Genomic DNA, 23,632 nt, shown 5'->3' with positions numbered 1-23,632 from the left:
TTGTTTTACTGTTTCTTGTTTAAAATTCCAAAAATAGGAGTGATTGACCACTTTTATAACTGTACCTGGGTCTTACCGTTTTCCATTTCATTTTTGATAGCTTCTTCTGTGAATGTTAAATGATCAAAATCATTGCCAGGCAGCATGTTCTTCCTTAATCCGACTCCCCTCCATCTCATTGTCATTGTGCCTGAAATTTTGAAAAATGTAGTAAAAGTCTTTTGAAATAAAGTTAAATAATCAAATGATACGCTGTTTAAAATGTTTGAGTTTAGATGGCGGTACCGTTAATGGAGATAAGATGCCACATTTTCAAAAAAATTATTTGACAACTACCTGCCGATGTAGAAGGAAGTCTGATTGGTGGCAAATGAGGGTACTGAGAGTCACTTTCCATTTGTTTAGGTCTGTGATCTGCATTAAAATAAGTCAGATGGCATAAACCACTGTAGATACAATAGACAAAATCTAAACCCACTCACTGAAGCCATGTTGGAATACAGAGATATCAGGGTGTCTTGATCGGAGTTCCATTGGAATATTCTCAGTTCTCCTAAAGTTGTCCTCTTGCCAGACCCCCGATGGAACTCTAATTGCATTATCACTACTGGTTGTTTGACCAAATTTTGAGTTATACGGGTCATTTCTATCTTTCCACCAATCCTGTTTTTCCAAGACATAGGGGTTTGTGTGATGTGTTTTTTTAGAAGACCTTAAACGACAGAAAATAAACAAAGGATACTATGAAACGTTTTCACTCAGAAGGTTGTGCTATACGATTCTTTTTTTTTTTTTGGCGTACGTATTACATCACAAATAAATGGCAATCCAAAAGGAAAGAATATTAAGATAAAGAAAGGTTGACCAACTCGTTCCTTAAGAGCCACATGTCCTGCATGTTTTGGGAGTTTGTCTTCCCCAACTCAGGTGATGGAAATTTAAAGCTTGTTAGCAAGCGGTGTGGGAGCTTGATAATGACCCAGGTGATTGGACTCACCTGTAATTGAGCAGAGAAACTCCAAAAACATGCAGGTCATGCGGCTCTTGAGGACCGGGTTGCCCACCCTGAAAGGAATGATTTGTGTTTTACATTAGAAAACAGAGAGCACCTATCAATTTCCAGAGTCTCGCTGTCATGGTAGGCAGGGTTGAGAAGACCTCCATTGATGTGATTGGACATGAGTATCTTCAAACTGGCGATCTTTTACACTCAATCAGAGCTTCAATCCTTTTAAAATAAACCAATGAATTCTGATTAAAAACTTTGGTTAGTGGGTAGTTGCTTATGAGGATGCATGCAAACAAATCATAAGTTTAATGTGACAGTCACAGAATGAAAGAGGATGTCATTTCATCTGCTCATCATTAATTTATAGGTTACGGTTCCCAAACAAGACAGTTTCCCTGAGAGATCAGCAGTGTAGTCATCATGTATACTAGTTGGTAATGTAGTAAAAAATAAGGGCAACGTACATTTGTTAAACTTCAAAACTCTATATAAAGAATCTAAGATATAAAAATAAAATACGACAGTTTGGTTGAATTTCATACGTACTGAATCATATGGCAATAAATAGGCTACCTTTAAAGATCTGCTTACCTGGTGATTGTCTGCAAATACAACAAATCCAGTAAAATTAAAACCTGGTTTGAAAAAACAAAACAAAACAAAGGAAAAACAAAGGATCAAGCAGCTTACGCTAATCAGACCAAAACTTGAGACCTGTGTGTCCAATAACAACCATCACAAAATGTGAGCAACCAGGAAGTGTATCATGAATTCACAAAGGTAAAAGTCCACCGCCTATGAATAGAGCAGGTGGCTCTCGGGTGGATAGTGTCTATTAGGAACATTCCAAGGCATCATTTGTTTAACATCCTTATTATGGCTGTCAGGCGCAATTTGGATGCAGACATGCACAATGTTGCTCTTTACACACCTACTCTTCTTGTCGACTGAAAAATAGTCTGTGTAACATAGTATACTAATCTGTGAAGCCCTTAGAGACTTATTGTGATTAAGGGCTATACAAATAAAAATGACTTGACTTGACTTGACTTGACATGTATAATTTTTTTTTTAAAAGAACGAAAATAAAAATCTTGTTTAAATTTAAAATGTGCACTCATTCCAGACTCCTTTGGTTTTAGCCACAAAAATATTTTACAGGGTCAAAAAAAAACCTATTACATATTCTTTTGAGGGTTTTTTATAATTAGGAAAATATAACAAGGATAAACGTTATCAACTGTGTTCTAAAATGATATGTGTCACACAAAGCGATGTTTCTAGTGATAAGAGAAATTAGATTTGTAAAGCTTAAAGGAACAGTGGGCATCATTTAGAGCCTCCTACTGTTAAAATAAACTTCAATTCATTTATATATATATATCTATAGGGTCGAGGGGGTGCTGGAGCCCATCCCAGCAATCATCGGGCTGTGGGCAGGGGACACCCTGAACTGGTTGCCAGCCAATCGCAGGGCACACAGGGACAGACAACTCGCTCGCTCATTCACACCTAGGGACAATTTGGACCGGCCAATCCACCTGAAATGCATGTCTTTGGAACGAGGGAGGAAACCGGAGTGCCCGGAGGAAACCCACGCAAGCACGGGGAGAACATACAAACTCCGCACAGTAAGTCCGGTAGCTGGATTTGAACCCACACAGGAGGTTCCCAAGACCTTAGAACTGTGCCGCACATGCGCTAACCACTGTGCCGCCGTGCTGCAATATATATCTCATCTCATCTCATTAGCCGTACCGCTTATCCTCATTAGGGTCGCGGGGGGGCTGGAGCCCATCCCAGCCATCTCCGGGCAGTGGGCAGGGGACACCCTGAACTGGTTGCCAGCCAATCGCAGGGCACACAGGGACAGACAACTCATTCGCTCATTCACACCTAGGGACAATTTGGACCGGCCAATTCACCTGAAATGCATGTTTTTGGAACGTGGGAGGAAACCGGAGTGCCCGGAGGAAACCCACGCAGGCACGGGGAGAACATACAAACTCCGCACAGGAAGTCTGGAGCTGGATTTGAACCCACGACAGGTTCCCATGACATGAACTGTGCCGCACAAGCGCTAACCACTGCGCCGCCGTGCTGCCCTGCAATATATATATATATATATATATATATATATATATATATATATATATATATATTCCAAAAATAGGAGTGATTGACCACTTTTATAACTGTTCCTGGGTCTTTATATATATATATATATATATATATATATATATATATATATATATATACATATATACCCCGCAACCCTACTGAGGATAAGCGGTGTAGCTAATGAGATGAGATGTACGTGTCCCACCAAAGATCCACATTCACGCTGGACTGGATGATGAGGTTTTTATTATTACAGTTTCTGCAAATGGATGAGTCACAACATTAGCTTTTTCTGCTGGCTTTGATCTCTTTGATCTCTACAAGGGGAATTCATAATTTAGTAAAACAGAAACAAAACGAAAATAAACCTAAACAGCTTGACAATATCAATCACATTACTATGCATGGTGAGAGATTTGTCAGCTGGGGTTATAATGTTTAAAATGAACTTCTTTTGTGGAGCACCAAAAGATATGTCTTACCTTTGTAGTTCTCTCTGGTAAGACTATCAACAAACCCCGCCTCCTGGTCACATGTTAGAAGCCAAAACCAAACCCCACCCCATACCAGCAGATGGCACTGTTGGACTCATCATTGCAGGACATTTACCAAAAACTATACACATATTTCAGCAGGAATTTCAATAAAACAAAAGTTATTATTACACCCGTTACATATATATATGTGTGTGTATATATATATGATTTACATAAAAAGCAAAAATACATGAACTATCTTATATACAGTGAAGAAATCAAGTATTTGAACACCCTGCTATTTTGCTATTTTTCCTACTTAAAAATCATGGAGGGGTCTGAAATTTCATGGTAGGTGCATGTTTACTGTGAGAGAGATAAACTAAGAAGAAAAATCCAAAAATCACATTGCATAATATTTTTAACGATTTATTTGTGTGATACAGCTTCAAAAAAGTGCTTGAACACCTGAGAAAATGAATGTTAATATTTCGTACAGTAGCTTTTGTTTGCCATTACAGAGGTCAAACGTTTCTTTTAGTCTTTCACCAGGTTTGCACACACTGCAGGAGGGATTTTGGCCCACTCCTCCACACAAATATACTCTAGATCAGTCAGGTTTCTGGGCTGTCGCTTAGAAATAGAATAGAAAAGAATACACCTTTATTGTCATTGTTACAACATGGGATATATTGTGACAACGAAATTGGACGTGGCACTCCAGGTCCACATTTTACAGTGAGGATAAGGAAAACAAAGAGGTAAAGGAACAAAGAAGATGTTTGTACTGTCCTTGTTGCATAGGCTTTGTATTCCTCTGGAGGGGGGGGGGGGTGTATGAGGGGGTGAAGTACAGACAGAGATGGCCGGAACCAACTAGATGTTTGATCTTACTGTACACACAGTGTCGGAACTCCCTCCAAAGATTTTCGACTGGGTTCAGGTCTGGAGACTGGCTGGGCCATGCTAGAACCTTAATGTGCTGCTTACGGAGCAACTCCTTAGTTTTCCTGGCTGTGTGCTTCAGGTCGTTGTCGTGTTGGAAGACCCAGCCACATCGCATCTTTAATGCTTTGACTGAGTGAAGGAGTTTTTTTCCCTTACAATACACGGCCCCCAGTCTTCTCTTTAATGCAGTGCACTCGTTCTATCCCATGTGTAGAAAAACACCCCCATGCTTCACAGTAGGGATGGTGTTCTTCAGATTGTACTCTTCATTCTTCTTCCTCCAAACACGCTTAGTGGAATTATTACCAAAACGTTCTATTTTTGTCTCATCCGACCGCAAAACTTTCTCCCATGACTGCTCTGTATCATCCAAATGGTCATATGCAAACTTAAGACAGGCCTTGACATGTGCTGGTTTAAGCAGGGGGACCTTCCGTGCTATGCATGATTTCAAATCATGACGCTTAACCTTGGAAACGGTGGTCCTAGCTCTTTTCAGGTCATTGACCAAATCCTGTCGTGTAGTTACGGCTGATTCCTCACCTTTCTTAGAAACATTGAGACCCCACGAGTCGATATTTTACATGGGGCTCCACTCCAATTGAGATTGACCGTCATTAGCTCAGGACGTTGAGCGCTAGTATTAGGAGGTCGCAGGTTCGACTCCCGGCAAGACACTGAATCCCTTAAGCCCCTGATAGCAAGTAATTGCCTTGCATGGCTGACGCTGCTATTGGTTAGTTAGTGTGTAAAAGGGAAAAGTGTGAAGCACATAGTAAAGCGCTTTGGGAGGTCTTCATTGACCATTTACATTTATCAAGTCCATGCCCCAGAGACTGCAAGCTGTCATAAAAGCCAAAGGTGGTGCAACTTAGTACTAATATTATGTTTTAATTGTTATTTCTATGTCCGCTTTTCATGATTCTATTTTTTTTCCCTCAGAATTGAGTGATTCCGTATTTTTTCCCCTGTGCTTGATCTATAAAAGTAGCATACACTGACCACCACAAGGTTTTTTTTAATCATTTTAGTGTTTCTGGATGCCAAAGAGTACACTTTTAAAAAACTTTATTATCTTTGTCATGCTTTTTATTAGAGTTTGTTCCCCAAAATAAAATGTACTGAGTGAGTACTTGTCCAAGACCGATGATTCCTTACTTTTTGCTAGAGGTTGTAATAAGCAACACTAGATGTACTGAAAGTGGGGAGAGAACTAAATATCACAGCCAAAATTGTTTTTGTTTGGTAAATAAAATAAAATTGGTTACACAAATTATCATTGTTTTTATACGATGGTCTGTCTTGCTATGAGTACATACCTGTCAACCTGTACGGTTTTGCCGTACAAAGTACGTTTATTATGCACTTTAAGACGTGTACGACGTATGAGAAAATCTGTACGGGAAAATGCAAATTTGTCAATTATGGGTACCATCACAAAACGGCAAATCAATCAAGTCAAACGTGTTCGCCGCGGAAGCCTCTATCTCGGTATCGTTTTTTTCGTTGCAAACGAAGCGAGCGGTTTGATGTAGTGAAAGGAAAGGAAGTCCGTCTCTTTTTAGAGAACCGGCTTTTTCGGCTCAACTCATTAAAGAGAGCCGGCTCTCAAACGGCTCACTTGCTTTGATGCATTATATTACTAATTATTATGTTGTATAAAGAATTAAAGAAAAAAAGGAAGTATAAAATGAGAAAATGAAAAAAGACAGGTTTGTGGTTATCCCTTTAATCAGTACATTACCAACAATAATTTAATGCAGAAAATGAATTCATAATTTGAATAAGAAAATGTATTATTCTACTTAATTATATTTGCATGTATTTTTTCATTCTACAGTGAACGTTCAAGCTACTTCATTTTTGAACTTTTTAAAATAATAAACCTCATTCATGTCGAGCAACTCAGTATTTCACAACAAAATGTTAATGAACAATATATATGATATAACTAAACACATGTACAATGTAACATGTTAAACTACATAAATAAACACGTTTGAAAAAAAATATAGTGTAAGATGATTTTGTATTTTGTAAGGGAAAATACGACAGTTTGTAAGGGCATGGAGCCGTGGAGGTTGACAGGTATGTGAGTAAATAGCTACCGCGTTTATAGATTTACTCGATTACCACTGAATAAGAAAATCTCGTTCAGAATTGTGGGGAATGTAGTTCACAATGTTTTGACTGCCTGATTGATAGTACGTTTTATGCAGTTGCTTCCGTGTGTTCTAAAAATATATTTGTTATATGTTCTGAATCAACTGAGTAAAGTCGTATAAATAAAGGAAGTGCACATTGAAATGAAACAAACCGCTGAAAAGACAAACCGCTGAAAAATACAAAGTGGGAGTGGTCGAAAGCTCAGGAAGTTGTCGCCGCTCCTGGAAGTTTCCAACCTAACAACAGAAGAGTCAACAACTTGACCCCATTTGTGGCTATCGGCGTTTTTGTAATGTGTTTAAAAAAAAACTATTGAATACATACTTATCTAACAGCATTGGACAAAGTACGTGATGGATACAGATTCGGGTATGCACTTTTTCTATCTGCCTTACCTGTCGCCCTCGTCACGCCAGTTTAGTAAACTCTTCTGCTAACCAGCTAATGCTATATCGACTTGAGATGAGAGAACTGTAATTTAATTAAAACGCTATTAATGGTCTCTGGATAGCTTTGTTAACATTCTAACTTGGATGCAGTTTTGTTTGTATTCGCGTAGGGTAAATGTTACCCGTTTGTGTCTGTTTATACTAAACTGTAGTTACTTGAATTTGATTATTATTGGCCAAAACGGTGACTCTCAAACTATTTCAACTATATTTTTAGCCCGTAAAATATTTTGTTTTAGCTAACTATTTCTAATCATTGCTCGATTTTTATTAAAACGTTATTAAATGTGTTATTCCCAAGCCATTACCACCCTTAACTCCCATCTACAGCACAACTGCTACTTTGAATATTCATAGATTTATTATCATAATTACATTGTTTTTTTTTAATGTTTTTATCCTTTTGAACATTTTTACGATTATAATCTGTTTTCATTCATTCCTACTTGCGCTGATATTGCACTCACATTCACACTTTTAAAGTTTTTTTGTGCAAATTATCGACATGGGGAGGTTAAAACGAATAACGTTTAAGTCAAGTCAAGTCAAGTCATTTTTATTTGTATAGCCCTAAATCACGAAGAGTCTCAAAGGGCTTCACAGATTGTTACACTATATTACACAAACTATTTTCAACTGACAAGAGGAGTAGGTTATTCGTATGCAATGGAGTAGAAGTGAGTTTTAAGTTTAGATTTAAACATTTCCACTGAGGTTGCAGATCGAATCTCAGGGGGAAGAGCATTCCACAGCACCGGTGCCCGGATGGAGAACGCTCTCGAACCAGCTGAAGACTTCTTTGCTCTCGGGATCACCAGAAGACCAGCACTCTCAGATCGTAGGCTTCGGACCGGGACATAGGGGCAAATCAGATCTGAAAGATAAGAGGGAGCAAGTCCATGTATGATTTTGTACAATACTAAGAGAACTTTGAAGTCACATCTTTGGCTAACTGGGAGCCAATGCAGGTTAGCCAAAATCGGTGTTATGTGATCGTACTTTTTTGTCCTAGTTAAAAGCCTCGCTGCGGCATTTTGTACTAGCTGAAGAGACTTGATTCTGGACTTCGGGAGACCGGAGAGTAGTGCATTGCAGTAATCGAGACGGGAGGTAACAAATGCATGAATTATTGTTTCCGCAACCAGTGCGGGCAGACTCCAAAATTCAGCGACAAAATGTCACAAAGTACTGTTAAAATATCGATTTAAGTCCGATAAATGTTCAAAGGTTTTGTGGTCTTCACGGGAAGCTGACTCAAGACCTCATCTTTTCTGTTAAGCTATGGACTCATCATCATCAGGCAGATCCATGCAGCCGGACCCCCCACCTCAGAGATTATCCCCTACACTCACCATGCCGTCCCCAGCGACGTCCTCCCAGCCTACCCTTCGCCCTTTTACCCGCTCCTCTTCGCTCCCTGCTAGGAGTCCTTCACAGCTGGGAAGAGCTCAGCTGAATGCTACCTCCTCGCCCACAGCTGGAACGTCAGCCACGTCTCCTATCACCAATGAAGCCGAGGAGCCAGAGGAGGAGCTCACCTTGGAGGAAGTGGCTGAGAAAGCAAAGTCAGGTGACGCTAGAGCGCAGACCAAGATGGGTCGGTTCTTCTTGGCTCTGGCCCGAGAACGAGACGAGGAATTGAACCACTGCACGGCGGTCACCTGGCTGGTCCAGGCCGCCAAACAGGGACGGAAGGATGCCGTTAAGCTGCTGCAGCAATGCTTGGCCTTCAGACAAGGCATCACTCTGGAGAACTACGAGGAAGTGAAGAAGCTGTGCACAGAGACCCGTTTCGAGAGGGGAGTCCGGAAAGCCGCTCTGCTCATGTACTGGAAGTTAAACCCAGAGAGGAAGAGGTCGGTGGCTGTTTCGGAGATGTTGGAAAACGTGGAGCACGTCCATGCAGATCGAGATAAGACGGTCTCTCACGGCCCAGTAAACAGCTCTGCTAAGAAGCAAAGAAGAGTTCTGCAGACGATGGTGACCAGCGAGGCGATATCCCATGTGGGGATGGACGAATTCGTGGAGATGACCAAGAAGTACGCTCAGGGTATCGCCCCGCCCCCCGTCATGGCGGCCGCGTCGGGCAGCGACGAAGACGACGATGACGACGGAGTGAAGAACCCGGACGAGCTTCCCCTTCACCAGAAGCTGCTGAAGTTCCCGCTCCACGCTCTCCTGGAGATCAAGGAGCACCTCATCGAGTGGGCCTCAAAAGCGGGCATGCAGTGGCTTAGCGCCTTAATTCCCACGCATCACGTCAACGCGCTGGTCTTCTTCTTCATCATCTCCAACCTCACCATCGACTTCTTTATCTTCCTCATCCCGTTGCTGGTGTTCTACCTCTCCTTCTTCGCCATGATCATTTGCACGCTGCGCGTCTTCCAGAATTCCAAAGCTTGGGAGAACTTCCGGGCCTTAACGGACCTGTTGGCCCACTTCGAGCCAGGTCTGGATCTGGAGCAAGCGGAGACCAATTTTGGATGGACACATTTGGAGCCCTATTTATACTTCTTGCTGTCGGTGATCCTGGTGGTCTTCTCCTTCCCGGTGGCCGACAAGTCTTGGATCCCGTGTTCGGAGCTGGCGGCGGTGGCCCTCTTCTTCACCGTCACCGCCTTCCTCAGCCTGCACGCATCCGCCCGAATCTTTGCACGCCAGGCGCTGCTGACGGAGCTTCTGTCGGGGGCCTGCTCCCTCGCCCACCTCCTCCCCGATTGGCTGTGGCCCCTGCAACTCCTCGGAAGGACGTTTTTGAGGGTGCCACTGGGTGACGCGGTGGCGCTGAACGTGGGGATCCCCTGTGCCCTTTACGCCCACCTGGTCTACCTTCTGTTCCGCATGGCCCAAATGAGAGGTTTCAAAGGGACGTATATGTGCCTGGTGCCGTATTTGGTGTGCTTCACCTGGTGCGAGCTCTCCCTGGTGTTCCTCCACAACGCCTCGGCTATCGGGCTCATCCGAACCATTGAACGGATATTGTTTGTTTGTTCATTGTTTAAAGCGTTTCAATACAATTACCCAATTTTAGGCTTTAATAATATGACCTGATTTATTTGTGTTTGTTTAAATTAAACATCGAAATTCTTTAAGCTTGAGACAAATGACCCAATTCTTTTTCCTTGATTTAAAAAAATGGTTTAAAACAAATCGACCATTCTTTATTTAAAAAAAACCCAACATGATTTTGTTTTAGTGTGTGTGCAAATGTGTGTACGATAAAATAGTGCTTTTGTTTTCAATTGTTTACAACATTTTCCGATCAGAAATACTAAGACAGAACATAAATTAAATTGGCACCTCTGGACCAGGGGTCTCCAACGTGTTGCTCGCGAGCATCAAGTAGCTCCCGAAGGACAAGTGAGTAGCCAATGGACCGGTTATGAAAAATAGCTCACTAGTGCTTGGTCATTGTGATTTTCTAGAAAAATAATTTATTTTTAGTGGTTCACTGAGTCATTTTAATTCCACTTTCAATGATTAATATGGAAATAACATTGTAACAACATAGTTAAGTGAAACAGCCATACTTGTTTACTGCCATAACACCCAGAAAACGCCCGGTTTCGGGAAGCTAAGCAGAGTTAGCCAGGTTAGTACTCCTATAGGAGACTGCCTGGGAATACCAGTTGCTGTAAATAACTCTTTTGGCGCATGCTCTGCTGCGACAGCTCTGACTGTACCTCTTGGTACAGTCGGTGAAGACCCATTTCTCGAAGGAGACCAAATAATTTGAATTGAATTAACATACCTTTTAAGTATGCACATTAAACCGGTAGCCATTTTTGCTGATTAGTGCTAAAAGGTAGCTCTCCGCTTAAAAAGGATTGGAGACCCCAGCTCTAGACGCTAATCGGATTCCTTCTGGAACACAGTACAGTATTTTAAGTAGCGTTTATCCAAGCAGGACCATTCCATTCCTGGATCATAACTGTAAAATGACATATTTGGTGCATATTAAATGTCCCGAGAAGTAAGTGCAGTAGTGTGTTTCATTGCCATTGTTGTACAGTCTATTGTTTTAGCAACCACTTTTTTGTTATTACCAATTAATCAGCACATTTGCTATTGAATGTGATTTTTTTTTTTAGAACATCAATCACTAAGCTTGTTTTATTTTTCAACCTTTTGCAGTGTTCTACACCGATCGAAGTGGAAAGGTCACCAGTAACCCCCTACTTGACCAGCTCCCCAGCTATCAGTCCTTGCTCTATCGCAGGAAGCCATCCAATACAACCACCAAGAGAAGGAGCAGTTCTCGAGCTCCTATTGGCTCCTCCAGCAGCGGAAAGTGGACTCTGAGTAGGCATGATGAGAAACAGAAGAGCCCTGCGGAGCAGAGATCGATTCGGGAGCTTCCCCAGACCATGGCTGAGAAACGCAGAGACAAGTGAGGACCATTAACCTGCACCTCTCTAGCTGTTATTATGTGCTGATGCAGGCTTAGTAACCCTGATGTGTTTGGCCTCGCTTGATGTTAGAGCGCTACGCCTGCAAGAGGATGCCGAACTCAGCAGTTGGAGACAGTGGAGGGAAAGCACAACTAGGTATCTCCGCAGGTTGCAAGATGGTGCGCATGAGTGGCTGACTGCCCTGCAGCTATGGAGGGGTGACATCCACCTCATAGAAGGTAAGGTAGGTCATCGATTTATTCCTCCAGATATCTCCAAACATTGTTCTTCCTCTTCTTTTCCGTAGGCATGTTTGGCACCGGGATCCTTTCTTACTTTTCCTTTCTCCGCTTCCTCGTTACGCTCAACCTGATCATTTTCACCCTCATGTTCAGCTTTGTCCTGTTGCCCATCATCATCGCCCCCCATGCATGGGGGAACATCACCTACAACCAGGATGATGGTCAGAATTGTTATTATGGTTATGTCTGCTTAAGGATTTTATACATCTCATCTTGTTTGATAACAGGTAGTGATTGCAGCGTTTATCCAAGCAGCACTCGCCGAGGTCTTGTCGTTTTTCATGAGCACATCACAGATTTATTGTCTGGGGGAGTAAGTACTTTTACTATTCTTTAGTAAAAAAAATATAAAGAACAATGAATTAAATAAGAAAACATGAACAAATACATGAGAAATGTAATATAAAAAAAACAAATATACGTCTAATTTTAAATGTATAAATAAGTGCAAATTTACAGGCTGTCCCAAAAATGTATACTGGCACACATTTTAGCAGCTGATTACACGACCATTTATTCTTTTTTTACAGACTGAATCTATTGAACTGAGTGATGGCAACCAGACTAGACAAAAGGAAAGAAAATTTATTTTAAAATGCTACTGGAAGTATGAAAACGCAAATAATCCCTGAAAAATTAACATGGTGGTTGACTGAAACATGTGGATTCTCAGGTCCTTAGTAGGTGCAATTGTGTCTGTTAATCGAACCATTTATTTTGAATGTGGCTTCATCACTCCACACAATCTTTGCTGGAAACGGTGCATCTTTGTTAGATTAATTTAAGTACCAATCACAATACAGTACTCTTTGGTCTGGAGCATGGAATAACTGCTCAAATTGTATTTTTTGGGGGGATCTCGTGTAAACGAATAGTACTTTAAGTAGCATCATATATAAAATTGTAATAAATATCAATCCATCATTTAAAACATGTTGCTCTCACATTCTACTTTTAATGCACCAGTTGGCATGAAATGTTTTTAAAACAAGGGTACAGTCATAAGAATGTCTTGGGTTGGACTATTGGCAAATGGCTGGTAAACAGTCAGTTAACTCATTCAGTGCCATAACGTATAAATATGTTTTAGAAGCATTTTTCCCGAGTGCCAAAACGTAAAAATATGTTTTTTTTAATTAATTTGAAAAAACTGAAAAGGGATTCGGCACTGCTGATCACTAAGTATCAAGCCTCTGGGAATTATTATTTATGATGACTTATATTTGATACAAATTGTATTTGCCTCGATTGTTAAAAAAAACTTTTTTCTTTGTTGTTGTATTTTTACATTCATTTTTTTTAAAATGGTTCTTTTATTTCCTTGCATATTCTCATATTTGTTTTTAATATCTGACTTTTATTTTGAAGTTATTATTTTCGGTTTTATTTCATAATGTGTTTTTTTTTTTTTTACTTATGCCTGTTTTGGTCCTCTATACAAAATACGCTTTATTACTTATAATCAATGTTCCCTCTAATTTTCCACGCGTCTGAGCGTTCACACAAAGTCGGTGAGCAACGCTTGAAACAACAGTGAGCAACCATAATCCCAAGTGTGGCAAGATAATTAATTATCAAACATGTCCAAAACTTGACATCAAGTTACATTTTACTGAGTTTCCGGCAATGCAAAATTATTTTTCTCTTTTGAATGAATTGACTCATGTACTATTGCAAAGGTTGTACAGCCTACAAACGTCGTTTGTTCTTACAATTCTTTCACAAGATATCAATTTCTTTTTATTTCCTGATATATTTTGTCGCATAATATTAACATTTTTGGGGGCTTATTTAGTCGGTTGTAAGTAAGAACTGTACTTAATCACATTTTTTAGTAGAAGTACAATGTTGGCAACAAGATTCACTTGATATAATTGGAAATTATTTGAATGCAACACAAACGTTTTCTTTTTTTTCCGTGTTTTTTTCTACTTTTTTGTTACTTTTTTCTTTTTGTTCTCTATTTACTTTTTTCCTACATTTCTTTATTTTCTTTTTTTCTGGCTTTTTTTCTATTTTTTTCCTTTTTTTCTCTTCCTTTTGTTTCTTTTTTTCTCAGCTTTTCACTACTTTTTCATTTTCTTTTTTTTCTTTTTTGTTCTATTCCCCCCTTCCTTTAAGTCATGTTGTGCATAATTCTACATAATATTTGGTCATGTTGGGATTAAAGAAGCAAAAACAACCTGAAGAGCCGTTTAGGACCCGAAAGAGCCGGTTCCTTTTAGTAAGCCGAGCCAAAGAAGCCAGTTCTCTACTAACTTTACTCAACTTCTTTCTACTTCGACTCGACTTCAAAATACCGCATTTAGGACACAACGTCGGGGGAAACCGTGTATTTTTACCTTCATGCACTGCAACTTTGACTTAAATCGCTTCTTAATTAGTAATTTTGAGCCCTCATTTTTGTGCGCTGGCTAGATTTTCTTGTGCGCTGTGAATGTGCGAGCAGTGCGCAATTGCGCACGTGCGCAGCTTAGAGGGAACACTGCTTATAATGCTTATTTGATTTTTATTCATACTCTTATATTTGTTTTTAACATCTGACTTCTATTTTGAGGTTTTTATTTTAAGGTTTATCTTTAATGTGTTTATTGTTTTTAGTTATGCCTGTTTTGGTCCTCTGTACAAAATATGCTGTTTTGTAAGGTATTCATTTAATCTTTGTGTTTTTCCTGTAGGGTTTTCTTGAGCAAACTTATCTTTTTTATGGCTACTACAAAGTCACACAAATCCACTTCCCCAGGATTACTTATAATTTGCCGCTCGCCTACCTGCTGGTCACTGTAGCGTACCTCTTCCTCAGTCTTATCTGGATTGTTAAAAGGTGATACACGACTCATGTGCATTATAGAGAGGAATCAAATGCTGTTGACTGGAGCGGTCTTCGTTTTTCCAGGTCTGCAACCGGTTTTAAACGTAACCTGGTTCAAGATGAAGACCGATTCCAGAGTTTTTGCAACAAGATTTTTGCAGGTTGGGACTTCTGCATCACCAATGGGAATGCGGCAAAGCTCAAAAGGAGTAGTTTGCTTTATGAGCTCAGGGTAATTTTGTCATATTGATTTTAATATATTTTATCTTCTAGTTAAGGGGTGGGCAAACCTTTTGAGTATTGGTCTGCATATAGTTGGTCGAGTGGCGGGGGCAAAAAGGAAAAAAAAAAGATTGATTTGATGTTCTTAATCCGATATCTGGGCTATGAATTAGGAAAAGGTATTCAATTTTTCACATACGTATTTATCAATACAAACACATTCATTCATTCATCCATCCATTATCTGCACCGCTTATCCTCTGTAGTGTCGCGGGGGTGCCGGAGCCCATACCAGCTGTCCTCAGGCAGTGGGCAGGGGACACCCTAAACTGGTTGCCAGACTGTCGCAGGGTACATATATACATATAATATTTATTCATTTTTTTCAATTTTTTTAAATAGACATTTTAACAGGATTTTGAAACACTTTTATTAAACTAAAGTAATACAATGTGCCCATTTTTAAAAGCATTTTGTGTATTTTTTTCTCAACATGCATATAGCATTTAAAAAAAATGAAATAGACGTTTCATCAAATTGGTTTCCGAAACACTTGTACAAAATCAAAGTAATGTATTATGCGATGTATTACGCATTAAATTTGATGTGCATTAAAAAAATAAAAATGCAAAAGTGTTATTGTATGGTAATTGATAAATATCTTTCAATAAAGTCAATAAATATATTTATTTGTATAACCCATAATCACAAACAGTCTCAGAAGGCTATATGAGGAAAAAAATGCAAGGGGAAAAAAAAAACATTTGAATGTTGGCGCAGTAAACATAAATGCTTTTTTTTTAATTTTTTTTTTATTTTTTTTTTTATGAACAGGGACCCAAACATACATTGGGGCACAAGAGTGGCACCAAAACATTTTTTGTCATACTTTTTTAAAGTCTTGGTTTGTCAGCTTAGTTTCAAAACAGCCTTTCAGTGGCCCGCGGGCCATTGTTTGCCCACCTTTTTTTCAAATAGTTGGATCAATCGATCAACCTTATTTATTATGTGATGATTTAAAAAAATCCACGGGGGAAGTGTTTGACAGACCAAAAAGCAATAAAATGCTGTAAGACTGAAAACTCCTCATAATTTATATAGAAATAACAAATAAAATACTGGTTTCCATTCTGAATTTTATGAATGCCTTTACCCTTTTTCTCTATAGACTGATTTGGAGGAAGAAAGGATCAAACAGAAAATAGCAGATCGGACCCGCAAAGAGAAATGTCGCATTTATCTGATTCGCTTCATCCTCAACTTGTTTGTCATTTGCGTCTTAGCCGGTTGCTTCTACAGCATTTATGTTGCCACCATTTTCTCTCAGGAAGCACAGATGAAAGAGATTAAGGTAGCCACTGGTTCCCTCACGCTTTCCATAATTGCTGTTTGGTTATAAAACCACCCTGTGTTGTTGTTATTTTCTTGTTTTCAGGAAAATTTCATCGTGGATCTCATTCATGAATATCTACCGTCAATTGTTATCACTTTGGCCAACTTCATCACTCCTCTCCTATTCTCCGTCATCATTAAGTTTGAAGACTATTCGCCTGCCTTTGAGATTCGTTTTACTCTCATAAGGTGCAAATGATATCCTATAGTTACTGAAAAATTTTCATAGCAATGATAATGATTTTTAATTACGGTATATGATTTAATTAATTTTATACCACTCAGACTTACTACATTTTCCTAAGACGGTTGAAAATTCAAATAAAAATACTTCACTGTAAACTCCGGACTACAACTGCTACCTTTTTAAACACTGAGGTTTCAACTACGGTAAATCATTTTGCCCAGCAACAAGCAAATGTAACTTGGTCCATTACTGCTGCAACTACCATTGACACAGCACCAAAAACACGTCTTTTGCAATCTGGCACTCTTTTCCACAGTATGGTTGCCCTGGCGCTGTCATCTAGAAATATATGATTCACATTTTACGCGACACAGCCGTTATTGTGCTTGTCATTGTAATCTCTTCTCTATTCTTTATCTTGAATGGTCACATGATCTAAAAACATGTGACATTAAGCTGAAAACAGCTTCAGGTTTGCAGTGGCACAGCCTGCAGTCAAAGGCGTCGACGCAAAATTCCACACTCTGTTTGCGCCAGGCTTAAGCCTGCTGCTCAATCCAGTGAGGCTTGTACAAAGGCAAAATTGTGTTTCGTGCTTAAATTTAAGCACGCGGCTTTTAAGCAGATCCACCCTGTAGTCCGGAATTAGGTTTTATTTTAAGACTTGCTAATTGCATTTGTGGCATGCTTGTCAAGTGGTTCATTTTCCTAATTTCTTGTTCTTAAAATACGCAGGTGTGTTTTCATGCGACTGACCAGCGTTGGAGTTTTGCTCTTCTCTCTATGGTCTCAGATCACAAAATGTAAAAAGGAGCCATGCGTCTGTGGCTACAACCATTTGCTCTACTCAGTAAGTTGCTTAATCCTACGATGTTTCTGTGAGGGGCGCTGTTGTTACTGTGCTTTATATATTGAATGCTGTTTCCGTGCAGTGTTGGGAAACACGTGTTGGTCAGGAAATGTACAAGCTCACCATCTTCGATTTCATAATCATTGTGGCTGTTACCATCTTTGTGGAGTTTCCTCGGAAGTAGGTGCAAATCAGGATCTGTACTATTTTCTCATGTATGGAACAATATACAATAACATTGTATATGATATTCTCCATCTTGCCGTCTTAAACAATCCTTATTAAATTTGTGTATATGAAAGTTTAGGATCTTGGCGGTTAGAAAGGGAAGAAAGGTCAATATTGTCATTATACAAAATGCAACAAAATTGAAGTGCCTATCTTATCAGTGTCAAAAAGTAGTTAAATAGTAGCTAACTAACAGGACGCTAGCATCTGGTATTTTCGAATCGAGCCAGGTCCCTGCGATGATCAAAATACAATCGTCCCGAATATAGCTCCAGGTGTCTCAATGATAGAAGACTAAGTATGCACGAAACAAGGCGCACGCCATATGTAAGCAAAACTTGACCGGAGAATGTGTGGACTTTCGCAAGAGCTGTGTCTCTTACGTATTTATAAAATCTGGAGAAACAGGAAAGTTCGACCCAACGGCAGATTGATGAAACAAAAGAAAGTATCTGAAATTGCTAAGTTTGTGCTCTGTTGGGGGCCTCGGACTCGGTCACCTGCTCCCAATGGTGGTGGCTCGTACCTGTCCCCAAACCCTTCTGAGCCACCTTATTCCAGACCTGGCCGCGGCCGGGTTGGGGGTCAGTCTCCGCTCGGTGCAAGTGCGGTCTGGCCTCTCTTGCATACCAGATCTCAGCCGCTGGTTTTGCAATAAAGCAGGACGGGGCTTTAAATGATTTGTTTTTAATTTAAATGAGATGTCAGGTCATCCTTTTCATGGGTAATGAATATGGTGTTGGTAGGATACAGACTCGGCATGGGTGGCTTGTGAAAGATGGGTTTTTTCTCCCAATGATGCCTCAGTCCTTTCTACGGAGCACCCGCTGGTGATCACCATTTCTTTGCGCTCTCCTGACTTTCCTCAGAGTACAATTTAATTGATGAATATATTTTCAATGTAAAGAGCCTCTAAAAGCTAGCTGTCGCTTAGCAGTTTGTTTTAGTGGCAACCTTGACTTGTGCGCCCTCCCCGCTTTTTGACTGACAACATACACGAGCCTATCACAGTCACGGCTCCCCAATACAGACACATTTGACCTTCCCCGTGATAGCATTTGTTGTCTTCTGAACACAATGGACAATGCGTTGTTATCAATCACAATAAAGACAGTTCAATTCCAAATCTGCAAAGCAATGACCGAGCTATAACCAAATCACCAGGTAGCGAGGGCTTGATCATTATACCTCTCCTTATGGGATGAGTTGTGTCTTCTTTGTGTTGATGATATAGTTTATGTTAACTTTTCTAAAATTCTGTTCTTTATTTGCTTAGGCTGATTGTCAAGTACTGTGATTGTGGTCTTGCTAAGTGGTGGGGCCAGCAGGAGTTTGCCATCCCTCAGAATGTTCTTGAGATTGTCTACGGCCAGACTATCTGCTGGATCGGTGCATTCCACTGCCCCATGCTGCCCGCCATCTGCACCATCAAGTACTTTTTCATCTTTTACATCAAAAAGGTAATGTATTCTACTTCACTACTGCACTATGTTTACTGCTCACCTTGCACAATGTCTGACCATTTCTTTTTTCTGCACTATGATGACTATGTTTGCACCAATGCATATGATAACTATTTTTTTGCACTATGATGACTTCTGCACTAAATGCAATATTGCACACCCCTTACGATACCAACGGTATCACGATAACAACTGTATGTAACATCCCACATGCCGACATTTCTTGTGTAAATACCATGTAAATTATAACTATAGCCTTATCCCCCTTGTTTTATAATCTTATCTTCTCTGTTCCTTTATCTTCTTGGCTCATACCTCACTGTTAATGTGTAAAACTGGAGTGTCATGCCCAATTTCGTTGTCACAATATGTTAACCCATTTTGTAACAATGACAATAAAGGTATATTCTATTCTATTCAAAAAAATAACATACCGTATTTTCTCGACCATAAGGCTCACATCACGGTCTCAGATTTCCTTGAAATTGTGCGGGGCGCCCTGTGTGTGATTTTAAGCGGCAGACGTAGCTGAGGACATCATTAGGATGTGTGGAAAGTATGGGCGTCACCGCTAAAGAGTGGGGTGTAGGCATGCATATAAGGCTATGTCACTCTGTAGAGCTTAATGCTCAATTCTGATTTTTGGGTGAACTCTGATGTTTTTGTGAGATTAGTTAAATTTCTAACTAAATTATATGACCTCTATGCGTCTCCTGTATGAACACGACAAGTCTCCAACATCTGCAGAAGTGGACGTGTGACATCACACGCAATGCGTCCATTGTTTGGGGAGGTACTTATGAATGCTAACTCCATAGCGTATGTAGCAATTTGAAAGTTATTGTTCTACCAGAGGCTGAACAGAGTTGTGTCCCCCAAATATTAAATCCAAAACCTCACTCTCCCTCCATTAAGTTTTGTCCGCCATGATGTGTTGCTTTCTACGCTAAGCAAAAGAACTTGGAAACCGAGCAGCCATGAGAGAATTAAAGAATAATGAATTAATGGTTTGCAAGTGGAGAAAGCTAAAAAAAAATCTGACCAATTTTTATCCATGTGTTTTACTTTGTAATCAATACTAACACGAACCACTACCAAACTCAGTTTTTCTCCCTCTGTACTTTGAAATACACAATACACACTTGTATGCTTGTCTTTGTTGTTGTAAGACGGCTGCAGGAATGGGAAGCCACGCCTTATGATGCAATGCGCCCTGTGTATAAGTTAAATACAGAAATAGAACCAGCTATGGAGATTGCACCTTTTAACATGGTGCGCCCTATGGTCTACCTTTTTATGCCGTGTTAATCACATTTCATTGTTTACCAGGTGTCACTGATGAAAAATTGCCGCCCTGCCACGCGTCCATTCAGGGCCTCAAGTTCAAACTTTTTCTTTCTGGGTGTGCTACTGATCGGCTTGAGCTTGGCCTGCGTCCCAGTTATTGTTAGTGTGGGACAGTAAGTTACTGTTTGCATGTTTGGTCAAAAACATTTGATGATCTATCTAACCATCTTTGTACATGTAGAATCAACTGCTCCCAGGCATGTGGCCCATTTGTGAACTACACCACCTCCTGGGAGGTTCTGCCAACTGCCATTTCTCAGCTACCCGATTGGGTTCAAACTCTCCTCTTCACCATTTCTTCAGAAGCATTTGCTGTGTCTTTCTTTGTTGTTACCTGGTATGTACATAATTGAATAGAAATTGTCACTTGATATATTACGAAGCACTTAAGCAATATATGTCATAAGATCTTGATTCATTTTTGTATCGTATACCAAAAATCATTGCCTTTTTTCACTACAATAGTCCCTCATTTTTCGTAGGAGTTGCGTTCAAAAGAGGACCCGCAATAGTCAAAACCCACGAAGTAGAAACCTTTTTTAAAATTATATTAAAATTATTTATCAATTAAGAACAAACCCAATTTAAAGGCTCAAGTATTTATTTTACTTTATAAATGTATTTATTTATTTGTTTTACAAATAACGTCTTTACTGAATTTTTTTTATTTTAATAATAATCTTGCCGTTTTATCGTACAACTATATGGATTAAGGAGCCAATCCACTTTCCTTCAGATTATACTTGCTGCTATCATGTGGAATTTAGGAAACACTGCATTTACCTTCCGGTTCTGTCCTACAAAAAAACATCTATTTTTCCATTATCAAACAAAAAGCGCCAGGAAGCCACTAGGGAGTGCCAAAGACCTGCTTGTGGCTCCATAGCAATTTTAGGGAGTAGAGAAACCGGAGTCCCTAAAGGGAACCCACGCAGGCACGGGAAGAATATGCACAAAAAAGCCTGCAGTACCTAGACTTAACCCTGAACCTTCACAGCGTGGGGCTGCGCGCTAACCAACCACCACCGTGCCGCCGTATTGTATTTCAATCCAATCAAAAATATATAAGTTTAGTGAATCACGGAAATTTGCCATTATTGTTATTAAATTTAGCCCACTTTTGCTTAAATAGAAAATACGGGCTACTGATGGTGCCTGAATATTAACAGCTGGCGTTGCTACGGCCCATTCTAGGATCGACCTCAATTTAAATATAATGGGAAAAATGAATGCAAATTATACACTGCAAAAAAACTAATATTTTAAATAGTTGGCACATATTTAGCTTTAGCATTTAGCTGTTAGAGTAAGCATCTTTATTGCAATTGCTTTAGGGTCAGTAGCTAAATTTAGTACAACATTAGCATCTAGCTTTGCTTGAAGAGCTGATGTCAGAGATGCCAGCACTTAAATTAGCAACAAGTATTAAAAAAAACACTGGCATCTAACATTGCTCAAATAAAACATTGGACATTTTCAAATGAATGCACTGCGAAGAAGTCATATTTTTCTTATGTTAAATATTAATTCTTTCTCAGATTTTTGGCTGTTGTCAGCCTGAACTGAGCACATATATGGCTTCAGTGGCTGTTAGCTTTAGTGTTATCTAGCTTTGCTAGCTGTGACAAGCACTATATTAGCAAATAATGCTGCTCCTTTCATTTTCCACAATCAGTCCAGCCCATGACTTGTTACATTTTTGATTTAGGCATTTGTTCACTTGACTTTGACACCCCTGACTTAAGCTATTTGTTTGTTTTTTTCTGTAGTTTGGCCATGTTTTACGTGATCGCGCTAGCTGGAGCACATAAGAGGGTGATCAAACAACTTAGGGAGCAACTGGTCATGGTGGGTATGGAGACATTTGTTTAAAACAGCCTTCCTTGTTCTAATGACTCTGTTGTTCTGTTTTAAGTTTCTGTCATTTATTTAATAATACTGCAGTGTTGTGTGTTTTACATTGTTGCAAATTAAATAAGAAGACCCTCATTACATAACTACAGATTACAACTGCAGGTGGTGCTCATTCAGGAACAGAAACAAAAAGCATCTTTGTAAATTTATTTTTGATGTTTAGGCTTTCAGCTCTTGCTAATGCTAACATTAACCTAATTTTGCGTAATGGGCTGAATACATAAATACTTAAAAATATTGTCAAAACCCTGACTGAAACTCGAACTGTTTTGGCCAGGAGGGTCGAGACAAGCATTTCCTGATCCAGAAATTGTGCCAGGCTCAGAAGGTAGCCGCTATCACATCGCCTGGATCGAGAAGTTTGAGGCGGTCCAGCAGAGGTAGCCCAAGTTACCACACAAGCTTCTCAAACAATTTTCCAGAACGGTTGTTCCTGGCACATTCACCTCCAGACTCTTCCACGCATGTTTGAGGCAAGATTTAGTTGTTTGGAGGAATGATACAACACTACACTGGACACGCAGCAAGATGCAGTTCTATGGAACCAGACAGTTTTTTACCGTATTTATTCCTATATATACCCTACCCCTAAATTTTGCTTGGAAATCTGTATAAAACTTTGTTTCACTTTTAAACTTTGCGGTTGGATGCAATGGGAATCTAACCCGGGTCATATCGGTGGGCGATACAAATTCTAACCACTTGTATGTATGACCTACAAAAAGGAAGTTGATTGTATCTCATCATCACACCTTTTTATTTACAGTTCAATTGACAAACGCTAATCTCGTGCGTTTTTGTCATTGTAACATGTGATGTGCACAAATTTACATGCGTATCTCTTACACTGACTAGCGATAGTCTGATAATGAGATACAGCCCAATGCCTTGTAGTCTGTCATCTACAACTCTGGGTCCAGTGGTTTGAGTTGGGAGGTTTGCGATGATACAGTAAAATCTCTGGTGTAATGCGTACCCAAATGTGAGATCTTTTTTAGGTTAAAAACTATGTGCGCTGTACACTGATAAATACTCCATATATTTTGTACTGTAACTTCTTTTTTTTTTTCTTGATAGCAAAAAAAATATGTGTGTTTTAATATGCCCTTCATCTCTTCCTTCTGAGAAGGACTTCACTACAACAAGCATCAGTTCTTTATAGGCATAAACTCTATGGTGCACTTTATATGAATTAATATTACTATGTATTTGGATGACACTATTTTTTTTCACTGTGGTAATGTGTGTAAAGATGTCGTTAACACTACTGTCAGGCTGTTCTGTTTCAAAATGTTGACATATATTTTTACATTCTTTAGTGTTGCGGCTGTAAAGTTAAAAAAATAAACCTTAAA

General features: G+C 39.6%; 2 protein-coding genes and 1 pseudogene across 4 annotated transcripts in view; 2 read left to right on the top strand and 1 right to left on the bottom strand.

Annotated features, from left to right (window-relative positions):
* tmc5 (transmembrane channel like 5) overlaps nucleotides 1-1,737 on the bottom strand; it is a 14,007-nt gene extending 12,270 nt beyond the window's left edge. For both annotated transcript variants that reach the window (XM_088342386.1, XM_088342387.1), the window contains exons 1-5: nucleotides 1,601-1,737; nucleotides 1,110-1,228; nucleotides 483-712; nucleotides 337-414; nucleotides 77-190 (exon numbers count right to left, since the gene is read on the bottom strand). In XM_088342386.1, coding sequence (XP_088198512.1) covers nucleotides 77-190; nucleotides 337-414; nucleotides 483-712; nucleotides 1,110-1,180 — 493 coding nt within the window. In that variant the 5' untranslated portion in view covers nucleotides 1,181-1,228; nucleotides 1,601-1,737. The remainder of the gene's footprint in view (nucleotides 1-76; nucleotides 191-336; nucleotides 415-482; nucleotides 713-1,109; nucleotides 1,229-1,600) is intronic.
* tmc7 (transmembrane channel like 7) lies at nucleotides 1,028-23,632 on the top strand. 2 transcript variants are annotated; one of them, XM_088342389.1, is made up of 16 exons: nucleotides 1,028-1,138; nucleotides 11,304-11,559; nucleotides 11,651-11,799; nucleotides 11,868-12,023; nucleotides 12,090-12,175; nucleotides 14,541-14,686; nucleotides 14,759-14,906; nucleotides 16,065-16,247; nucleotides 16,332-16,477; nucleotides 17,211-17,325; nucleotides 17,408-17,505; nucleotides 18,830-19,013; nucleotides 20,346-20,476; nucleotides 20,545-20,700; nucleotides 22,133-22,211; nucleotides 22,555-23,632. In XM_088342389.1, the coding sequence occupies exons 2-16, from the start codon at nucleotides 11,537-11,539 to the stop codon at nucleotides 22,747-22,749; spliced, it is 1,995 nt and encodes a 664-aa protein (XP_088198515.1). In that variant the 5' UTR covers nucleotides 1,028-1,138; nucleotides 11,304-11,536; the 3' UTR covers nucleotides 22,750-23,632. The 2 variants fall into 2 exon arrangements, with proteins under 2 accessions (XP_088198515.1, XP_088198514.1); XM_088342388.1 differs by lacking the exon at nucleotides 1,028-1,138 and adding an exon at nucleotides 6,925-7,089.
* On the top strand, nucleotides 8,314-11,275 carry LOC148361641 (wolframin pseudogene; annotated as a pseudogene).

Source organism: Urocampus carinirostris, chromosome 8 (genome assembly GCF_059441175.1).
Source record: "Urocampus carinirostris isolate Australia breed hairy pipefish chromosome 8, RoL_Ucar_1.0, whole genome shotgun sequence".
In the NCBI taxonomy this organism is placed as follows: domain Eukaryota; kingdom Metazoa; phylum Chordata; class Actinopteri; order Syngnathiformes; family Syngnathidae; genus Urocampus; species Urocampus carinirostris.
The sequence above is the reverse complement of the archived record's forward strand: the minus strand, read 5'-3'. Positions and strand labels throughout refer to the sequence as shown.

What these genes read in the sequence shown, in the direction of transcription:
- tmc7 (XM_088342388.1), top strand. An exon ending in ATTCGTTTTACTCTCATAAG is followed by an intron (nt 16,478 to 17,210) that starts GTGCAAATGATA and finishes TAAAATACGCAG; the next exon opens with GTGTGTTTTCATGCGACTGA. An exon ending in TCATCTTTTACATCAAAAAG is followed by an intron (nt 19,014 to 20,345) that starts GTAATGTATTCT and finishes ATTGTTTACCAG; the next exon opens with GTGTCACTGATGAAAAATTG.